The 22,335-nt window shown below is 37.6% G+C and overlaps 1 protein-coding gene across 1 annotated transcript in view; it reads right to left on the bottom strand.

Annotated features, from left to right (window-relative positions):
* Positions 1-304: 304 nt before the first annotated feature.
* Positions 305-22,335, bottom strand: part of LOC149171869 (cysteine-rich repeat secretory protein 38-like) — a 66,569-nt gene continuing 44,538 nt past the window's right edge. Inside the window, exons 2-3 of the mRNA XM_089424151.1 lie at positions 1,900-2,027; positions 305-589 (exon numbers count right to left, since the gene is read on the bottom strand). Coding sequence (XP_089280277.1) covers positions 320-589; positions 1,900-2,027 — 398 coding nt within the window. The 3' untranslated portion in view covers positions 305-319. The remainder of the gene's footprint in view (positions 590-1,899; positions 2,028-22,335) is intronic.

Genomic DNA, 22,335 nt, shown 5'->3' with positions numbered 1-22,335 from the left:
TTCCACATAAATTAAAAGCAAATATTAATTGAAAATGTATAAAGAACTGAATCAAAATATCTACATAAGAGTTTTGAAAGTGGGCATTGTTTCAGAATAGTGATAAGTGTGTATTGTTTCAAAATATATGAATTCTCCTAACTGGTCGTTCTCTACATTTAAAACAAGTTATGCCCAAATTATTGATTGACCTAATTTTTGGTCGATTTGTTGTTTCTTCCTTAATCATCCTCAAGATCAAGTGGCACATTCGGATGAGGAAGAGATCAGGAAGAGTCTCGACAGACACATTCGGATTGTGAGCAAGAGGAGTGTTGAGTCACGGATTCAGATCAAGAACAAGAGGAGCCTCCTTCACCTCAAGAGCCTTCTTATTTTTGTGTAACGCCCTTTCAAGAAATTGTATAACAGGGTGAGCTTCAATTCTTCCATGTGACAACAAGCGGATATCGTTGACAAGAACAACAGTAATTTCACCTTTAGATGGGCCATCTTCCCATAAAACCTCGGCACCAACAGTAACTGCAACAATGCTACTTGTAAATTTAGATGATCTATTGAATCTGGTCATATACATAGTCCGGCAGACCTGCAATCAGATCATATGCTTTACTAACAGTTTGTAAAAATAATTTAGACAATTGAGAATAATCCTGAGGATGAATTATACTACATGGTTTGAAATTAATTTACACAAAAATACCATTATGATTTTACCTAAAATATTTCAATTTACATGATTAATCATGTCACAATACAACAAGGAAATACTCTAGAATCCTAATGATAAAAATTAAAAGCAAGATCAAATTCAATGTTTCTAAATATTTTAATCTACTAATAAAATCTTCTTGTTCTTACCTAAAGTAGCATGAACATGTAATTATGATGTCATATTATGCAGAAAATAGAGAATAAAGTCAGGAATAAATTGGTAAAAATATTAGGGAAACTGTTTGATCATTCCATCAAAATAGAGAAGGTCGTTGTTGTAGTTTGATATGATTATTCTGTTTTTCAACTCGACGCGGTATTTAGCACATATGGTTCTTTGCATTTGCAACTGGCCGCGCTGCAAATCTTGTAATTGCGTGGACTCGCATCAAAATCTCACTATCGTTTCCTCGATCTGGTTAATGCCTCTCAAATTCACGCTCTATCGATTCTTCTGCTCAACATAAGAGTAACAAAATAGTATCGCAAGGATAAACCATGCAAACACTCTTTAAAAAAAAAACCATAAATTAAATTCAAAATATAGAAAAACACAATGAAAATAAAACACTATAAAATCCAAAATGCATGGCCATGCAACAAAGAAAATAAACTTGAACAAGAAACAAGGCAAGCCAATGCAATGCAGAGTATTGAAGAAAATGATGAGATGAAAGTGAGAACGCTCTCTGTGAGATGCTTAATACTAATCAATGCTTTCCAAAAGCCATGGAAGAAGAAAAGTGCTTGCCAAAAGCCAGGGAAGAAGAATAGCAACAACAACTGGTAGGGAAAAAGTAGTAAAAATATCTTCAAGAGTGATATAAAAGAATGGGAAAAAGCAGTAAGGCAACTCAACCGATATTTGGAAAAAGCAGTCACACTTCAAATCAATGGTTGAAAGTGTCTCACCTGATCTAACGGTGCAGGGTAAAAGTGTTGACAAAAAGTTGATGCATAGGAAAGGCCTATCGGCCTAATTAAACTATATTTAACATTAAGAATAACATAATCATATAAATTAACATTCTCGCCAAAATCTATTAATTAGACTATATCTAACATTAAGACAAAGACAACTGTGTTCCCGCTCACTGGTGCGATGAGACCATCCTGTATTATTACTATAATTTAAGGTTCTGAACAGTGAAAACTAGTACAAACTTTCCTAGCCTTATATGTTACCTTGTATACAGGACCAAAGCCTTCCTCTCCGAGCTTGTTGTCATCATGAAAGTTATTCGTGGCACCTCGTAATGTTTCCATCTTAAATACCATATGTCCATCAGGATCGGTTGCTGTGTTTTCCTCATCTGTATCATGAAAATACAAAGTTACCTTTTGAACAAGCAAAAAATGCACTCCAATCCAACTAGATGCGGCAGCTTTCAATAACAAGCAATACCCAAGAGTTGTTAATATAAATACCTTCATAGCCATTTCCGAATGTGGTGAACTTCAGTCTCTTCCGAGTTGCAATGCGCATGCCATGAAAACGAGAGCTAAAATTATAATACCTAAAATTATGTGTGTGCTTTTGTGTGAAGACTTGTCCTCATGTGCTTTATTAGCTACCCCCTCAGTACTGTTAAGTGCAAACGCAGTGGAATTAGAAAAAGGATATATTGCATAACGGAGTATACAGCTTTGACTCCAATATTGAATTCCTGCAGCCGTGTCAGAAGTGAACATTTTACTGATTGAGTATGAGAGGCACCTTCTGCAATCAGGAGTAGAGAGATCCCTGGTGCACTGGACCAGACCGTAAATCGTTTGGGACGCCGAATCCAGAGCTGTAGACAAAGCAGATCGTTTTGTTTTGCTTCGCTTGCTGCTTCAATTGACAATTTCTCTAGCAGATTCTGTGCAGTACCTTCAAATTCAGGTGGGGCATGTTAGCTCCATTAAGTTTTGCACAAATTGCTGCCTACAATTATGGGATAAATTGCAGCCTTTCCTTAACTTATGGAAACCAACTGCAGTAGTTTCCTTAAGTTAAGAAAAGAAACTGCAATTACTAAATCTATTATTAGGAGCTACTATAGTGGCCCATCACTTTGATTCGAGTTCTCTGCCTTGATTTGCGGGACATCTAACTCATAGCTTTTAGAAGCTTGATGGAAGCTTAGCTATATGGTCATCTGTTTGGTCCCCAAGCTCCTCTCTCAACCCCCTTCAGTTTTACACCATCTAGCTGAGATAGCAGAGCTTGGAAGTGCCTTTAGAATTCTTGTGTCCTTTTCTTTTTGCTTGGATTGTAGCTGGAGTGCTGAAGAAGAAGCAACCAAGTGGACTGTGGCATTCATCAAAACATCACCAATGGCTGGAGGTAACTCGTATCCCTGGGCATTAAGATTTAATGATTCTTTGAGTTTATTCCGCATGAAGAATCGTTGACATGAAATCTGTAGAATTTCTAACATTTCGTATCAGAGCCCTTTTACCTCTGCCTTGCTGTGTGTTGGCCAAGAAACGAATTCTTATTTTTGGGCATGGCCTATTAAGCATAACAGTCATTTTCAGTATATGCATGTCGTTCTCAGAGGGTTCCGGCCTTGCGCTGTTTAGAAACCCTCAAACTCTAGTCATCTTCAGTCTATGCGCAGAGGGTTCCGGCCTTGCGCTGTTTAGAAACCCTCAAACTCCACGTCCTGCATCCCTTGTCCTGCCCAAAACGTTGGAGAGCAAGAACGACATGCATGAGTTCTGCGTGCTTTTCGACTTGCGTTTTGTTTATGGCCCCTTTTGGGAGGAGTTGAGGGGGCAGAGGGTTGTATGGCTTCATTTTGCTGCTCGAACCCCGGATTCGTGCCTTTCTTTTGTGTACATAAAGTTCTGTTTTTGATTTCAGTGTAATGCTTGCCTCGAAGCTTTGATTATGGCTAAAATGTGGCAATTTTTGGGGCGTAGTTTGAGTTATTATAGCACTGCGTTAATGGCTTTAAATAGCTGCAGTAGTTTAGATCGCTCACTTGTAGCGTGCAAATTTCACTTACAATATTTGCATTTCTATGTATGATACAAAGATCTATTTCATAGTTATCAGGCTTAGCATATAACCTTAATCTGCTTCAAATTGCAATTACTTGATGATATATGATATCTGAGTATATTCAAGTCCCGGCAACGGAATTTTAACGGTTTTGTTACGTTACATTGTGGATATATTCTGGCATTGAAAGATACTCGGATGACCCGGGTTCAGGTCCGAACAACGGAATTTTAGTGTTTTTTAACATTGCGACCCGCGTTCAAGTCCTGGTGACGAAATTTTAGCTTTTTTTTTTTTAACACTCTGGAGATCTGCTGGCCTTTAAATGTTCATGAAACACCTGTAATTAGCAAGACAACGATGCCTGTATAAAATGTCTTATATTGTTTGTTTTTTTTTTTTTTTTGAGCGCTGGCTTAGAGGCCATTTCCTTCCTTTTAATTTCAAATTGCTCCACGGTTATATATATTTCGGTTATAACTTTGGTTATATATATTTTGGTTATATATATTTTTTATTTATATAACTTTATAAACTTAGATATATTTCGGTTATAACTTTGGTTATATATATTTTGGTTATAACTTTGGTTATATATATTTTTTATTTTAGATATATTTCGGTTATAACTTTGGTTATATATATTTTGGTTATAACTTTGGTTATATATATTTTTTATTTTAGATATATTTCGGTTATAACTTTGGTTATATATATTTTGGTTATAACTTTGGTTATATATATTTTGGTTATATAACTTTAGATGATTTTATAAATGTATATTTAAAGTAAATGGAAAGGTCAATATATGACCTGATTCATTCAAGAACATTCATGACATAAAGGCTCTCACCAAAGTCTCGGGTATGAACGTGAAATGTTTGTGAAGTCTATTCTTTTTTATATGAGTCATGTTAAAGGAAATAGTTTATGCATTCTTAAATATTTCAATATTTCAATATTTGAAATGGTTTAGTCTTTTGTTTTGAATATTTCAAATTTGCAGTTTTGTTTGCAAATTGTTTAGAGCCCATTTTGTAATTAATTTAAGAATTAGTCTTAAATAAATTATGGGACAGTTAGACTAAGGAATGTAAATTTGATTTTAATTTTATTTATCTTGTGAGCAAAATAGCTTGTTTGCTGGTCAATTTTTGTTGTTTTATAAACTTAAGGATGGAGCCTGAAGTCAAGCCAGCTAGCCTTCGAACTGCATTTGCTATGCAAGTGCAAAGTAGATCAACGCTGCTTCAGTCAATCTCCGGGTTAAGTTTATAAATTGAACAATCAAATTTGTAGTCATTTTCGGTAATGCTGACTGCTTTAACCTTGATTTTGATTTTGCTGGAAAATTATTACAGTTATATGGAGTTTATGTCATTTTGACTTACTCCTTTCAGTAAACATTATTTTTCTCTCTGGTTAAGTTTTGTTTATGCAACAAAATAATGTCTAGTGATCCATATAATTTTAATTAATTAGAGAATAGCCACAACATCTTTAATTAAATAAAATTATATATTTTGTTTGATAAGATCACATAAAGTTTATTTAGACATTAAATTGTAATTAATTACACTGAATATAATAAATTTTATCCCACAGGAATCTTTATTATATTTATGTAATTAATTAGGATAAAATTTCATAATCTACCCACAGGAGTTATGAATTAATAAGTTTTATCATAAAGTTTTATTGAATCTGTTTGAATTAAAAATTTAGCCCACAGGCAATTTTTATGTCATTTGATTCAATTCTTTTTTAGCATGATTTACACTGAATATAATGAATTTTATCCCACAGGAATCTTTATTATATTTATGTAATTAATTAGGATAAAATTTCATAAACTACCCACAGGAGTTATGAATTTAATAAGTTTTATCATAAAGTTTTATTGAATTTGTTTGAATTAAAAATTTAGCCCACAGGCAATTTTTATGTCATTTGATTCAATTCTTTTTAGCATGATTTACATTGGTAAAACATGAAAGTTTATTAAGCCTCAATTTTAACATAAGCATGTGATTCTTTATTTTGATGCAGCAGTACAACCTGCAAATTTCTCTGAAATTCGTTGTGACATTCCCGAACTTAAGGAAATAATCTCATTTGTTTGTTATGAATCTAATATGGTTAACGTTAATATTAACACATGGTGGATTGATTCTGGATCAACAATTCACATTTCGAATTCCTTGCAAGGTTTGCAAAACCTAAGGAAGCCAGTGGGGAGTGAGCAAAGCATCTTATCAGGAAACAAGATGGGCTCACATGTGGAAGCTATAGGAACATGTTATTTAACTTTAAGTAGTGGGTTTGTTTTGGAATTAGAAAAGACCTTTTATGTTCCAAGTTTTTCTAGAAACTTGATTTCAGTTTCAAGGCTTGTACCTTTCGGATATTCCTTAAACTTTTCAGAAAAATCTTTCAGTCTATTCTATAAATCTGATTATGTTGGGAATGGTATTTTGTCTAACGGTCTTTATTGCATTAATTTACAAAAAATTGCACTTATGATTCAATTCATGTTCACATTGGCACTAAAAGATGTGTTATCAATGAAGATTCCTCTACATTATGGCACCGGAGACTAGGTCATATCTCCATAGATAGAATTAAAAGATTGGTAAATGAAGGAATACTTAATACTCTAGATTTTACTGATTTTGAGACTTGTGTGGACTGCATAAAGGGAAAGCAGACCAACAAGTCAAAGAAAGGTGCCAATAGGAGTTCGGACATATTAGAGATCATACATACTGATATATGTAGTCCAGACATGGACTCGCATGGTCAGAGATACTTCATCACCTTTATAGATGATTACTCATGATATATGTATCTCTACATGCTTCATAAAAAGAGCAAAGCATTAGATGCCTTTAAGATCTTTAAGGCTGAAGTAGAGAAACAATGCGGCAAGCAAATTAAGATCGTGAGATCAGATAGAGATGGAGAATATTATGGTAGATACACAGAAGATGGACAAGAACCTGGTCCATTTTCTAAGTTTCTTCAAGAGCATGGCATTGTTGCCCAATACACCATGCCTGGTTCACCCGACCAGAATGGTGTAGCAGAAAGAAGAAATCGAACATTATTGGACATGGTGCGGAGTATGCTTAGCAGCTCCAATCTTCCTAAATCCTTGTGGACTGAAGCACTTAAGACGACAGTGTATATATTAAACCGAGTTCCAACCAAGGCGGTTCCTAAAACGCCATTTGAATTACTGAAAGGTTGGAAATCGAGTTTGCGACATATGCGTGTTTGGGGATGCCCATCTGAAGTGAGAATTTATAATCCACAAGAGAAGAAGCTGGACCCAAGGACCACTAGTGGGTATTTCATTGGATATGCTGAAAAGTATAAAGGTTACAGATTTTATTGTCCATCTCATAGCACCAGGATTGTGGAATCAAGAAATGCAAAGTTTCTTGAAAATGACTTGATTAGTGGGAGCGATCAAACCAAAAACATAGTTTCTGAGAAGGATCATTCAGAATCTCAACCTTCCACTTCAAGTGATAGATTGGTTATTGTTCATAGCACCCCTCAAGTACAAACTGGTGTTGAACAACCAATTGTTGAAGTTCCACAAGCTGCTGACGATATTCCAGTAGATCAAGGAGTTCAAGAGTTGCAAGGAACCTTTGAACAACAACTTGAACCACATACTTCTCAGGAAGATGATGGTACAACATTAGGAAGATCTACTAGACCTAAGAGATCAGCAATTCCTAATGATTATGTTGTGTATCTACAAGAATCTGACTACAACATTGGAGCCGAAAATGATCCCGAGTCCTTTTCACAAGCCATGAGTTGCAAAGAATCAGAACTATGGTACAATGCCATGAAGGAAGAGATGAATTCCATGAAGAGTAATGAAGTCTGGGATCTTGTTGAGTTGCCTAATGGTGCAAAAGCCATTGGATGTAAATGGGTCTTTAAGACAAAGAAAGACTCATTGGGCAACATTGAGAGATACAAGGCAAGACTTCTTGTTAAGGGATTCACTCAGAAAGAAGGAATCGACTACACGAAGACTTTTTCTCCTATATCTAAGAAAGATTCCTTGCGCATTATTATGGCATTAGTAGCCCATTTTGACTTGGAGTTGCATCAAATGGATGTGAAAACGGCTTTTCTTAATGGAGATTTAGAGGAGGAGGTTTACATGAAACAACCTGAAGGATTCCCCTCTAGTGATGGTGATCAATTGGTTTGCAAGCTCAAGAAGTCATTATATGGTTTAAAACAAGCATCCCGCCAATGGTATTTGAAATTCCATAATGTAATTTCATCTTTTGGTTTTGTAGAAAACATTATGGATCAATGTATATACCTGAAAGTTAGTGGGAGTAAAATTTGTTTTCTTGTTTTATATGTGGATGACCTTTTGCTAGCAACCAATGATAAGGGTTTGCTGCATGAGGTGAAACAATTCCTCTCTAAAAATTTTGACATGAAGGATATGGGTGAGGCATCTTATGTCGTTGGCATTAAGATCCATAGAGACAGATTTCGAGGCATCTTGGGTCTGTCACAGGAAACCTATATTAATAAAATTTTAGAGAGATTTCGGATGAAGGATTGTTAACCAAGTGTAGCTCCCATTGTGAAGGGTGATAGGTTCAATTTGAACCAATGCCCGAAGAATGACTTTGAAAGGGATAAAATGAAGAACATTCCATATGCTTATGTTGTCAGAAGCTTAATGTATGCTCAAGTCTGCACAAGACCTGACATTGCATTTGTTGTGGGAATGTTGGGACGATATCAGAGTGATCCAGGTTTAGACCACTGGAGAGCTGCAAAGAAAGTTATGAGGTACCTTCAAGGAACCAAAGACTACATGCTTATGTATAGACGGACAGACAAATTGGAAGTGATTGGCTACTCAGATTCTGACTTCGCTGGATGTGTTGATTCATGCCAATCAACATCAGGATACATTTTTATGATGGCCGGTGGAGCTGTATCATGGAGGAGTGCCAAGCAAAACTTGATTGCCACTTCCACTATGGAAGCCGAGTTCGTCTCCTGTTTTTAGGCTACTTTACATGGTGTATGGGTTAGGAATTTCATTTCTGGGCTTAGAATTATGGATTCTATATCTAAGCCATTGAGAATATATTGTGATAATTCAGCTGTTGTTTTTATAGCTAAAAATGTGGGAGTCGAAATAAACACATCGACATTAAGTATTTAGCTATAAGGGAACGTGTTAAAGAAAAGAAAGTGGTCATTGAGCACGTTAGCACTGAGTTAATGATCGTTGATCCCTTGACTAAGGGCATGCCACCGTTTAAATTCAAGGATCATGTATTGAATATGGGACTTGGTTCCATTATGAAGTTTTTCATTGTATGGACAATGTTATTTTGATGAAATTCTTAATTATTGTGATGTTTTTTCTCATATTTATGTGCACCTTAAGTTGATTTGAGAAAATTCATTTAAGAAGGACCAAGAATAAACATAAGGTTTATTCATTAAGAAATTGTTGCCACATAAATTATAATAAGAATAAATACATAGTAGTACATGGAAGATAATACTCGTCATTAGAGGACTTATCACCATGATTCATGTATCTATTACTTAATAAAGATTATCAATGGTTTTTGAGACATTAAGTTTGGAAGTATGGACCAAGTGGGAGAATGTTAGCTCCATTAAGTTTTGCACAAATTGCTGCCTACAATTATGGGATTTAAATTGCAGCCTTTCCTTAACTTATGGAAACCAACTGCAGTAGTTTCCTTAAGTTAAGAAAAGAAACTGCAATTACTAAATCTATTATTAGGAGCTACTATAGTGGTCCATCACTTTGATTCGAGTTCTCTGCCTTGATTTGTGGGACATCTAACTCATAGCTTTTAGAAGCTTGATGGAGGCTTAGCTATATGGTCATCTGTTTGGTCCCCAAGCTCCTCTCTCAATCCCCTTCATTTTTACACCATCTAGCTGAGATAACAGAGCTTGGAAGTGCCTTCAGAATTCTTGTGTCCTTTTGTTTTTGCTTGGATTGTAGCTGGAGTGCTGAAGAAGAAGCAACCAAGTGGACTGTGGCCTTCATCAAAACATCACCAATGGCTGGAGGTAACTCGTATCCCTGGGCATTAAGATTTAATGATTCTTTGAGTTTATTCCGCATGAAGAATCATTGTTGAAACTGTAGAATATCTTACAGGACAAAGACAACCGTGTTCCCACTAAAGGTCTCAGCGTAATTAGACCCCAAATCGGTATCCAGTTGTCCGATGAAATTATAGTTTCCATAGCGTAAGAAGCACTGAAAAGGCCAGACACTACCGCCAACGACATTCCCACAAATTTGCCGAATGTTAGTGGTTGCAAATTGCCAACAACTAAAGCACTGGTCCACTGTCATGTCTTCTCTGCATTGGAGGAGGCCATATATTCTATTAGGACTTTGGCCATACACAGATATATTAAACCCAGTTTTGTTGGCCCCTTCAGCATATTTACCTTCAGATTTTTCTCAGACGTACTGCCTTCTGTATAGTTACCGCCGCCGCATTTAGTTGTGGTTCCGTTGCAAATCTGTCCATGAAGTGTAATATTGATCAACGTTGGAAGAAGAATGATGAAGAGAGAGAGCGTGCAGAATCCCTTCCATGAAACTTCATATTTGTTACGACTATGATCGCCATCGGACAGTGGAGAGCCTGCACAGATGTTCTCCACAGAGCGTACCGACAATACTAAAAAAATATTCTGTTGTGCACAATAAGAACAATGCAGCTAGAGAGCCCTTATCCACATACCTGCTTGGCAAACACATATCCTCTCATCCTCTCAATTTTCAATCCCAAGTCACTTTTAAAATTGATAGATAATGAATTACACCTACTAGTGTCAGACTAAAAGACAAAACTGCTTTAGCTAAAATTATTTATTTGAGTTTATTCTGATAATAGATTTAGTTTAATAATTTTGTTTAGTGGGAAAAAGTTAAAATGGTTTTGGAATAGTTAAAACTTTTTAGTAATTTTATTTCAATTTATTTTGATTATAAATTAAAGAATTTTAATTAAATTTTTTTATAAAGGATTATTTTTATTATTTAATTGTGATTAAATTATTAGGTTAATTATAATTTATAATAATTAATTTCTAATATTTATGACATAAATGGATAGCTGAAATAGAGGACTAATATATATAATAGAGACATTGTGGTTGTTCATCAAGACATAAATGGATAGCTGAAATAGAAGACTAATATATATAAGAGAGATGCAATGGCTAATTTCTATATCTCTTGAGAAACATTAGATCAGCTATCCTTTTCGAAATCCTTAATCAAGAACTAACTTTGTTGGCCATTTCCTTTGTGTGTAAGGATAAAATCTCAGAATGCAGGCTTCTTTGATTCATAATTTATACCAAAAATATTTGGGATCAAATCACATATATTTTTATCTAGATTCATTCACGATTTAATTTATATTATTTGAAATAGTTTAATAATTTTACTTAAATTCTTATTACAATTTTTTCTAATAATAAAATAAAAATACAAAATCAACTTTAACTAACATTTTACTCCAATCCTCCAATTTAATAAATTTGTAATAAACAATAGATTTATTAAACTAACAGTCAAACAATCTAATAATTTTGGATGGCCTCATTCCAATTGCAAATTCAATGAATTTATAATAAGCAATAATCTTATTAAACTACTAGTCAAACAACACCTAACTTTATCAAACAACCCTTATCAATCTATTACTCAAATTTTATTAAACTACTAGTCAAACAACACCTAACTTTATCAAACAACCCTTATCAATCTATTACTCAAATTTTAAGTGAGCTTATTTCTAGAATCTAATAATTCAAATTTTAAGTGAGCTTATTTCTAGAATCTAACAATTTTGGATGACCTCATTCCAAATGCAAATTCAATGAATTTATAATAAGCAATAATCTTATTAAACTACTAGTCAAACAACACCTAACTTTATCACACAACCCCTTATCAATCTATTACTCAAATTTTAAGTGAACTTATTTCTAGAATCTAGAAAAAAACAGTAATTTTATTCTAGTAACAATTTAATAATTAATAATTAATTAATCTATCTAATCAAACAAATTAATAATTAGTACATCTATATAAATTAAATGTTTATTAAATATCTACTTAAATTAAAAATATATTAATTAATTTATTAATCATTTTAGTATTTATTAAATATTTACTTAAATTAATAAATATATTAATTAATTAATAAATCATTTCAATTATAATAAAATTCGATAAAAACATTTATTAACACAAAATGAAAAACAAACTATTGACTTAACTTTGTTTCGTTTCATACTGATGGCATACACGGAATCTAAATACACAAACTTAATCATCTACAGTCAAAGGCAGGAATGATCTTCAGTCAAACTCAACTACACAATGCTTGGAAGTGTACATTATTAAATGCATATGTTGACATACATGGGCGGCTCGATGTTCATTGGTAGCCTAGCAGCAGCAGTCATGCCATATCCCGACTTTAATATTATTCTTCACCAAACTTCACAATTTATGTAAACCTCTAACTTCAACGTCGTCCTTTCAAAGCCTATTTCGGACGGGCAGGCACTATAGTAATTGATATGCTTTGTTAGTATCCGTGCAGGCACAAACAGAAAACAAAAATTTCAGAAATTAAAATGGAAAACCTAAAGTTTCAAGTCAAACACTTTTTTTCTGCTTTATTAAATAGTGACACCGCATTTTGTTAGCCAGGCGAATGAGAGACTTTGACCTCTTATTTGGCCTCCTCTTTTCGAGAGGGAGAGGCACATTTTGTTGGCCAGGCCAATGAGAAACTTTGACCTCTTATTTTTCCTCCTCTTTCTGAGAGGGAGAGGCACATGTTGTATTGAATCTTCAAAATTTCTTTGCTTAAAAAACATTATTTCATTCAAATTTTTGTGGATTGAAATAATACTAAGATTGTTTCATGTTTACATTTTGAAATTAAATTTTGTGCTCAACTTCATGTTTACATTTTGAAATTAAATTTTGTGCTCAACTTTACTACTATCTTGACACTTTCCTTTACTACTATCTTGATGCCTAAAGAGGCACCGCCACCGCTTTGCCACTTGGTGATCGAGATTTGTTACACCTCTCGTGTCTTTTCCATCCTTCGCTGTCACTTTGATGTCACACAGCGCCACCAACAGAAGCACCTCCACCGCTTTGCTTTTCCACGTGGTGATCTGGATTTGTTACACCCCTCGTGTCCTTTCCTTTGGTGTCACACAAGGCTCATTTGTTGTCACACAACGCCCACTTTCAAGTAGCGAAACAAGCTTGCAAAAAACCTGCAGAAAAGGCTCTACAACTGCCATTAGATACAAAGAAAAAATTTGTGCGACAAGACTTCCCTTTTCGTATGGCTTTAGGCCTACCATCATGCATCTCATAATTCAATCCACATTGTATCGTATTATAACTTACAGCATTGGATCAGATGGAAGGACTTCAACATAGAGCATAAACCATGAATCTAAAAAAGTGCACGCTAACTTACTGGAGGTGGGGGCATCCCGGAGGCTTCGAGGTTTGCAACTAAAGCGTCTTTGCCACTGTCTGCAACAGAAGCTAGCGTATCCCAATGTTTCAACAAACCCAACTGAAGTGTCTTTGCCACTGTCTGCAACAGAAGCCAAAGTATCCCAATGTTTCAACAAAATCAAGCCAGCGTATCCCAATGTTTCCACAAACGCAGATCCTTGCGGTTGAAGGTAGGCATGCCACACTGTGTTACAAAAGCAAGGCCTTAGTCCCGAGGTTTGGTCAAGCCTTTGAATCACGTCGAAAAATTGAATGATATTCATGAAACGGATAACTTAAGTAGAGGGTCTTTGATGTTGCTGGTACGGAGCCTGCCTTATCGAACACCTTTGTCGTTGCTGGTACAGAGCTTGCATTATCGAACCTGTTTCTAGTCTCAAAAATAACAAGACGAATGGAAGAAAAGACAACTGAAAATTTGTGCCAGATCCCGTGGCAGTCATCACATTATTTGGCTCCACCTGGAATTCAAATAGAAAAATTGAATGATATTCATGAAACGCATAACTTACGTAGAGGGTCTTTGCTGTTGCTAGAAAAATTGAATGATATTCATGAAACGGATAACTTACGTAGAGGGTCTTTGAGAGTCTACAAATGACCTGATATAAATTTAGATATCATCTTTTCTCTACTTTCATCAATAGCTAATTTGGTATACTCATTTACTCTTGTAATTGCTTGCAATATTAACGTGGCCTTGTGTCTATTTCTAGAGTGTACAAATGACCTGATATAAATTTAGAATATATCATCTTTTCTCTACTTTTATCAATAGCTAATTTGGTTTACTCGTTTATTCCTGCAATTGCTTGCAATATTAACGTGGCCTTAAACTGGAAAATGAAAGAGTGATAACCCGGACTTGTCGATAAAAGTGGTAAATTCAAAACATAAAGCCCTAAAATTACCTATTAGCCCGCATTTACTCCATTAAGCGGACCACATAGCCCGTGGTAATTTCTATGGTGACATTGTTGCTAACCTAAATGCATATTCATATCCCCCAATGATACAACCGTGATACCTGTGCATTTCTACTCGATTTATCAACATTTTTGCCTTGGTGTAATTTATCTTATGCCATTTCGCACTTATTAAGATAGTATATTATATTTTGTCATTTCAGGCATTTGAATGAGTTGATTACTTAGAATGGGCATTATTATCCAAAAGCACAATACAATCTATTTGACAATGGTAGGGATTTCTGCTTCGCAGCTCGCCTTGTTCCTTTTTTAATCACACTGCGGTGATTCCCATATTGACTATGTGAAAGTACATGCATCACGTGGATGTATGTACACGGTATTGTTTTTTTCAACGTTGTGATTCACAACTTTCCTCAACTTGCATTTCCATATTCTCTATCAAATTTTACCAATAGATATTTACTAGCAATTTCAATGAGAGTGCAAAGGAACGTTGAAAGCTCGAGAAGCAAAGGTTGAGCATCATTCAATTGTAGATCATGAAAACATATTTGAAACTGAAAAGACTTCCGAAGGCAATGTGATTTCATCTTCTTGAGAAACAAATTTAACCATGGAATTTGTACATTCTAGAGATATTATTTCTCGAGATATTCCAATATAAAATGAAATGGGTGATCACACAGACCTCATAACTTTACTAGTAGATGACAAGTGCTGTGAAAGTTCCATTATAAACTTTAAAAAAAAAATGAAGATAAGCAATGAATTATGGACTGGAATATTATATACTGCCAGTAGAAGAAAAATACAATTTAGAGCTATTACCTGTAATCTACAATCTTTCAAAGAATTCTGTGATATACATTATATATTATTAATCACATGCCAAACTGGAGAGGCAGTGCAAGAATAACCATAACATTAAGAAACTGGAACAAAACTGATTACCCATATTACTTCTACTGAAAATATATAAGAACTGTTAAAATTTGACTTGGAATAGAATGACAAGCTAGAAACCAGAGATTAAGAGGAAGTGGTTAAATAGGGAAAATCAATTAATCCTCTCATACTTTACAATGTCCCTTTACAAAAAAAAGAGGAAACCCTTGCCGCAGAGAATTCAACATTAAACGAAAAAACCAAAGGATTATTCATACATTTATGATATTACAGCACGACCAAAACCTTGAGACCCTAAATCTAAACCCTACTTGCCCTCATGCCATAAGCTAAAGATAGAAACTTGGGTTAGGCTATCGAAGCCCAGGGAAGATTAACCAAGACCTCTGTGTAGAAGCGCTTGCAAAAAAGAAGACACAAGGAGAAACCTTGAGTGAGTCTGTGCCAAGTAAATAAATTAATAGGGTAGCTTCAAGGAAAGAAAACATGAGGATAACTTACCAAGGTCTGGGGTTTCCTTTCTCTGTAACCCTGAGACTTTTCCTTCATTAATCGAGCCAGGGACGCCATTTTCTCGGAGTAGAGAGGCTTGCCGGTTACCTGCATAGGACGCAGCTAGAAATCAGTCAGGAGTAGAAGAGATGCCAAAGATGAACTATAAGCAATAATAATGAACTGAGGAGTTGCAGAATGAATCTACCTATGCCATCAAACGTTTTGAGCTCCATAAGGAGTTGGAAAGATTGCAGAAATAGAAACCCTTGTAGACTTGAAAAGTAGAGGAATTTAACAGTCAAATTCGTGGAACCAAAGAGCCACACCATGACTACGAAAGGTTCAGTGGAGAAATCACACAGTAAATAGTGGAATGATCTACCACGGGAGATGAACTAACACAGAGTTACAGAGCACCATCCAGGAGGTGAACGAGCAGCGAATGACCAAACTGAGTCCAAGGGTATTACTACACGAACCCTAACCACCTACAGGTGAATCCTTGCTGTCGAATCAGTTCTTGGAGAATCCACGGTCATCGGTGTTGTGGGGGAAAGTATCCAACTTGGAATGACCCTAACCCACTCTAAGGGTGACAGTTCCTTAGCAACAGCTGAAAGCAAAGCTATCTAAAGTTTCTTCTTTATGACATGCAAGAGATAAAAGGGATAGATCCACTTACCGATGTCTTGCGCAAATGGTCGATACTATCTCCTTTGTTTGCCGCTTGCTCCCAACTCCAAGTCTTTTCACGGGCCCAGCTACACGAGATCCTGCAAACAAGACAAGAAAAGGAAACTACAAGAAGCATGCATTCATAATCGATCTAAGGATTAGCATAAATCAAAGACGCAAGTAAGACAATTCATCATTGAAACACATGCGAATAGAAGAACCTCAAATGCTTTATTAATATATGGAAGTAAGGTTCAGGCGGTGATACAACCATGCGAGGTCTAATCCCGCATCAACTTCCCGACAGAGAGAAATCTCTTCTTCACCTCCCTCAAGCAATCACCCAATACTCTCAACTGCAAACCAACAGCGATTCTTTGCACTGAATTCCGCCCTCCTAGATCCCATGGGATGAGATCCTTATATAGAGTTTTGGAGTGAAGAGAAGTCAGCTTGATGTGTGACTTGTCGTCCTCTTCAACTCCAGTTGTTCTTCAGTCCTTCACTCAGAGTTTCTGCCTTCCACTTGGAGTTTTAGAAGCTCTTAACTCATCATTAGGCGAATCTTATGATCAAGTGTCTTTTTGGAAGCTTCCTGGACACTGGCACTTTGAGAAAAAGATTCCTCCACATGTCCAAGTACGCCCAACGCAGGTAGCCTTTGTTCTACCTGCTATGCAACGCAGGTAGCCTTTGTTGTACCTGCTATGCAGCGCAGATGCCTAGTGGAGCAGCTGCAATGATCCAAAACTGACCTGTTTTTGAGTGTTTTTCAGTGGAGAACTGATTTGTAGTGCTGTGGTTTGCTGACCTTGTTCCTCTAAGGGTAAGAACAACATGTTTAGCGACTTTGGATCCCTCAGATTATTGACATTTCATGCTCTATGCTGTAAGGCACAAAAATGTCTATAACAGTTGCCCCCTAAAGTATGAGGTCGTTTATCGGGTGAAATGCTTTATTAGGAGGATCCGAAGTTCATTCAATCGCCGGGAGGTGACCTGTAACAAAATACAATACAATACATTATCTTTTCATACTTTCTTTTGATGATCTAGCTGATGCGGGCATTTCCCATGATCAGCTTTATAAATACATTTGATGTACATAAACAGACGATCGTCTGGTAATAGACGGATAATTCTCTGCTTTTAATTATCATCCTTTCAGTAGGATGATCATCTGCTGCACATGTCTATGTTTTTATCTCCTGAATATATATCGCAGCCCGGATGGATGAAACTAGATCCGGGGTCTTCAAACTTGTCCGATCTTCACTTTAGTACAAGTCGATCCATGTGAGAATTTCTTGAAGTCGAACATGAAAAGACATCGCTTGATTACCAGTCAATAATGTAAACTGTTAACAAGCGCGAGAGGAATCACCGATAATGATGATGACCCTCAAGGTACTGCAGCACAATTCACGTGGTGTGAATATAGGATCTGACGTCGAACACCACGCAAAGTCTCCTGGTCGAAGGTCATTAATGCATACCTATCTCCGGGAGTGAGAAACTTGCCATTGAGGCATGCAAGCTTCAAAGTACTGAGGGAGTGTTCCTAGATCAACTTCTTGGATAATGAGCTGATGTCGACAAGAAGTGATCCGTCAAAGGAGGGCCTTAATGAATCCCACATCAGTGACACGGAACGAAGCTAGTGATGATTGGTGAAAACGATCTGTGAAATATGATTCAAGGTGGCGGTCATGGAAGGATGAAAGATGATGTACGGTAGTGGATGGGACCCGGTTGACACTTTCTGAATGACATCTCTTGAACATATAACAACACTGATGAGATGGATCGGTAGCATTACCCCATGTATGGATGGTATGGCGAGACCATGGTGAAGGGACCGGTGAATGATAATAACCCAACCCGATATTTACGAAGGCAAAAGTGTCATGTTCAAGAGCGACTTGCTACCATTAAGCTTTGAGGTTCTTCCCAATTTTTCCCTAGTCATTTCTGACCAGTACCTCTTTATTTTTGTCAAGCTTGAGGAGGATAACATATGCTTGTTCTATAACCTGCCCTTCGGGCAAGCCCATCGCTATGTTTTTAATGAGCCTAGCGATAGGGAAACTCGTTCTCATCCAAAGACAAGTTTGTTGCTATCTAATATTTTTGACGAGCCCAGCGACAAAGACAACTCGGTCCTTTTCATTTTTAGAGAGTCTGAAAAGTGTACATAAAGTAGACTCCAGGGGGTCCTTTTTCGTCATCTAATCCCTTAAGTCCGAAAAAGTATAAAACAATACAAAAGGGATGAATGTTCGATATCTTTATCGAGCCGAACTAGACAAGCGCTCGATCTTTTTGTGCAATAATCCCTCAGGTCCAAAAAGATTAAAATCTAGAGGAGGGATAGCTCTTCCGGTCCTTTTAACGAGCTGGAAGGCCAAAACTCGGCAAACTTTTCATATTTTACGAGTCAGTGAAAAGAGCTCAAAGAAGACTCGTCTTTTGAGGAATGAGTGATAAACAGGGATAGCAGCAGATTCCAGGTACAGGTTGGAATTTTCCAATCACGGCAGTATTACAAGGATGGCTAGGTGAAATCACTCTTCGCAGCTGTTCCTCAAAATAGGTAAACAATCAAGTGGATGTGAATGATCGGCCAAATGACAAGTGGAGGTGATGGTGCACAAACACGACCAAGGCTTTTTATGGCTGATGAATTTACGGTCTCAAATGGTTATTTACCAGTTCATTTTTTCTGAATGAGCTTGAACTCTGGGGGAAAGCCTGCTCACAAGCTTATGTTTATTTTTTAACGAGCATGAATTTCCGCATTAAAACGTCTCGGATCTTGCGTTTATTTTTTAACGAGCATGAACTTTGCCAAAACTGCTCTTTTTTACCAGTCATAAAGTAGGAAGGCCTCTTGGAAGATCCCTATTTTTTAAAGAGCTTCATCTTCCTCCGCTTTGCTCCACACCCTCTCTTTATGCAAGCTGGGTATCGGCTAATCCTACGAGTTTAACGGGTTAGACCTACAGGTTTAAAGGGAGGACCTAAAAAACTAAAAAACAAAATAGCCGCTCGTGCTTGCATTCCAAGAGGTTTGCATGCCCCCAGGTGTAAGTCTAATTTCAAGGTTGCCCCTACTTTTCCGTTAAAAACCTTTGTTTTCAACAGGTGAGGCTTACCTCTTTCAGGTTACCCAAAGATTGTTCTGTTAATTCTTTTAAACAGAAACTTTCTTCGGCGATGTCTATCATTAGGTTATCCAAAGATGGTTACAATTTGTTGCAGCAATAAAATCTCTTTCTTTGGAGGCTGCCCCTACTTATCCTCTAAAACATTTGTTTTAATGGGTGAGGCTTGCCTTTTATCCAAAGATGGTTACTACTTGCTGCCGCAAACGGATCCCCTTCTTTGGCAGAGCCTACCTATTTAGACAAAGGTGAATGACGACGCTCCGCCACACACTTAACTTTAACAAGAGAATCTTAATCTAGAAAAACCCCACTCCCAATTACCCCTTCTGAGAGCCCATCTCTCTCTTTGTCTTCTTGTCCTTCTTCTCCATGAAGATGGATCAGAGGAAGATTCTCAAAGATGAAGGGGGGGATGGGGTACGGACTAGTCATATTCTCCCGCGGAAATTCTACTTTACACCTAAGGTTTTTTCTGCCTCCAGAGTAGACCAGGATGCATGCCCCCTGGGTTCCGGCCTTCCTTTCCCGAATTACTCGCGCTCATCAGGAAGAAGCACCGGAGGTAGAGACCTTTCTTGATCAAATAGACCATTCAGGATAGGTATGTGACTATTTGCGATGCGTGATCCCGGAAATGAAAGTTGGTCTACGAGCTTGACCATTCTTCCTTCGTATGGAAAACAAATTATTCTAAAGAGTGAGGAGACTATTGCTTCCATGCAATATATGTAGTCCCGTCCAAGGAGTAGGTTATAACCCAAGGGTCCTTGGACGACCATCAAATTCATCTTGACGGGCTTCCCTTTCAAGGTAATAGGCACATTAGGTAGAATCCCTAATGGTCGACTGGTTCCCCTGTCAAAACCCGAGAGACGCCTTGTCTCGGGCAAAAGCGCCGGGCGACCCAGTGCTTTCCAAGCAATAGAGGACAGGATACTCACAGACGCCCCTTCATCAATGATAGTTCCAGCCATCACCATTTTGTATTGGACTATAATTCTAAATGGTATACTGGCTGGTAACCAGGGTCTGCCTAGTTGGTTCCAATCAAAGGACGCAACTAGGTTGCTCGGTGGTGGGACCGAATATACGGCCGGATATGATCCTGACGATGCTCCTTCCTGCGATAAAGGAGTGGGCGCATTGCCCAGATGCTCATCAGAATCGGTGTTGACGAAAAGAATATGGACGGTGTCATCCTTATTCTCTTCGGTGGGGGTGTCAACCGAAGATGAATCCTCAGTGACTATGGTATTTGAAGATGAAACTTCTGAAGGGAGAACCGGGTCAACTGCCGTTTCGACCTTTGGACTTTCGTCGAGTCCAGATTCAGTAGGTTCACTTTCAGCAACTGACACTTCAGCTGGCCCTGTGAGAGGGGCAGCTGCATTTTCGACCAACGAAGGACTTGGCGCGAGTTTTTGATATCCAGGAGGAAGTAGCACCGGTGCAACCGGTTGATCTTCCAAAACTCTCTTTGCTTCGTCTAAAAAGGGACAACGGCGAAGGGTGTGATCGCCTTCACACAGTTCGCAGGGGAATCTCATTCCCCTTCGTCGTCTGCGACCTTCACTTTCGTTGGTCGACGGTAAGCATTCAACCTGGTTGTCAGAGGTTGACGCTTCCGAATCGTGCAAACGAGGGGACCAGTCCCTTAGTATCCGGGGAATACTGGGACAATCACGGTGGAGGTGGTTCCCTCTACATATGACACATGGTGATTTGGGCCCGGTCCGTGCTGTGTGTGGGTTTTCGTTAGGTACCTTTTGCTTGCCCCCAGGCGCCTTTGGCTCCTTCTGCTTCTTTTCTTTCTTCTTCTTTTCCTTCTTCTTTTCTATGGGAGCTCCGTTTTTGGCGGCTTGACCTTTCGAAGAAGAAGGATCGGAGGAAGGCTCATAAGAAGTGGAAGGCTGGAGGGTAGCTCTAGATTGGTCTAACTGTTGACTCGACTGTTCAGGAACCGTGGTGGTCTGAACTACAGCGGTTGAGAATAGCCAAACTGGTAGGCCAATCGTCAGTCCTGGAAGCGACAATGTGGCCATGTGGGGCGCACCAACTTCTCCCCAAGAGGAGAAAGGGCTAGGGGTCCCATCATGTGGAATCCCTTTGTTGGTGTGTTCCATGTTCTCAACTTTAAGATCAACGTAGGAATCAGGGGTAATTATGTTCCGTTTAAGATGAATTTTATATGACGACGCTTTTTTAAGACACAACTTGCTTTTTCATGTTTTAAGAGTCGAGAAAAAGCTAAAGATGACTCTAGTCTCCTTCGATGTATTAACGAGCCCGAAGTGACAAATGCTCGGATGGACTTTTTCAGTTATAGAGTTTGAAAAAGGCCAAAAGAAACTACTCTGGAGTTCTAGGCAAGGGTGTGCCAAACCTTTCGCGAAACCACAGAATACGTTTTACGGTACGAGTGGTCGATCTTCGTGAATGCTGTGTTCACTGCATCGCGATCAGTAGGGCGGCCGACATAGCTTCCTATGGATAAAGGCTTTATTCCTATAGAGGTCCCCCAATATACGCGACGGTACGTGGGGGCACAAATCTGTATTAGTGCTATCGTCCCTCAGGAGGAATCACCCACCTTCGTAGAGATCGACAGTCACTATGTTTAACGACGCCGGTTCACGTCTCTACCTAGACCTCTATTGTGTTTCATTATGTTTCAAAGCGTTGTTAGATAAATTCAGTTCTTTTTAGGTTGATCTTGCTTAGCAGTTTGCCTTTATGGATCACCACGTGATGTATGAGACAACTCCTAAATGCAGTCTAAGAATGACAAGCAAGCTTTTTTCAATTCTTTCAACTTATGAAAACCTT

This window comes from Pinus tabuliformis, chromosome 4_2, assembly GCF_031772625.1.
Source record: "Pinus tabuliformis cultivar Carrire ecotype Pingquan chromosome 4_2, CPIR1, whole genome shotgun sequence".
NCBI classification, from domain to species: Eukaryota; Viridiplantae; Streptophyta; class Pinopsida; order Pinales; family Pinaceae; genus Pinus; species Pinus tabuliformis.
The sequence above is the reverse complement of the archived record's forward strand: the minus strand, read 5'-3'. Positions and strand labels throughout refer to the sequence as shown.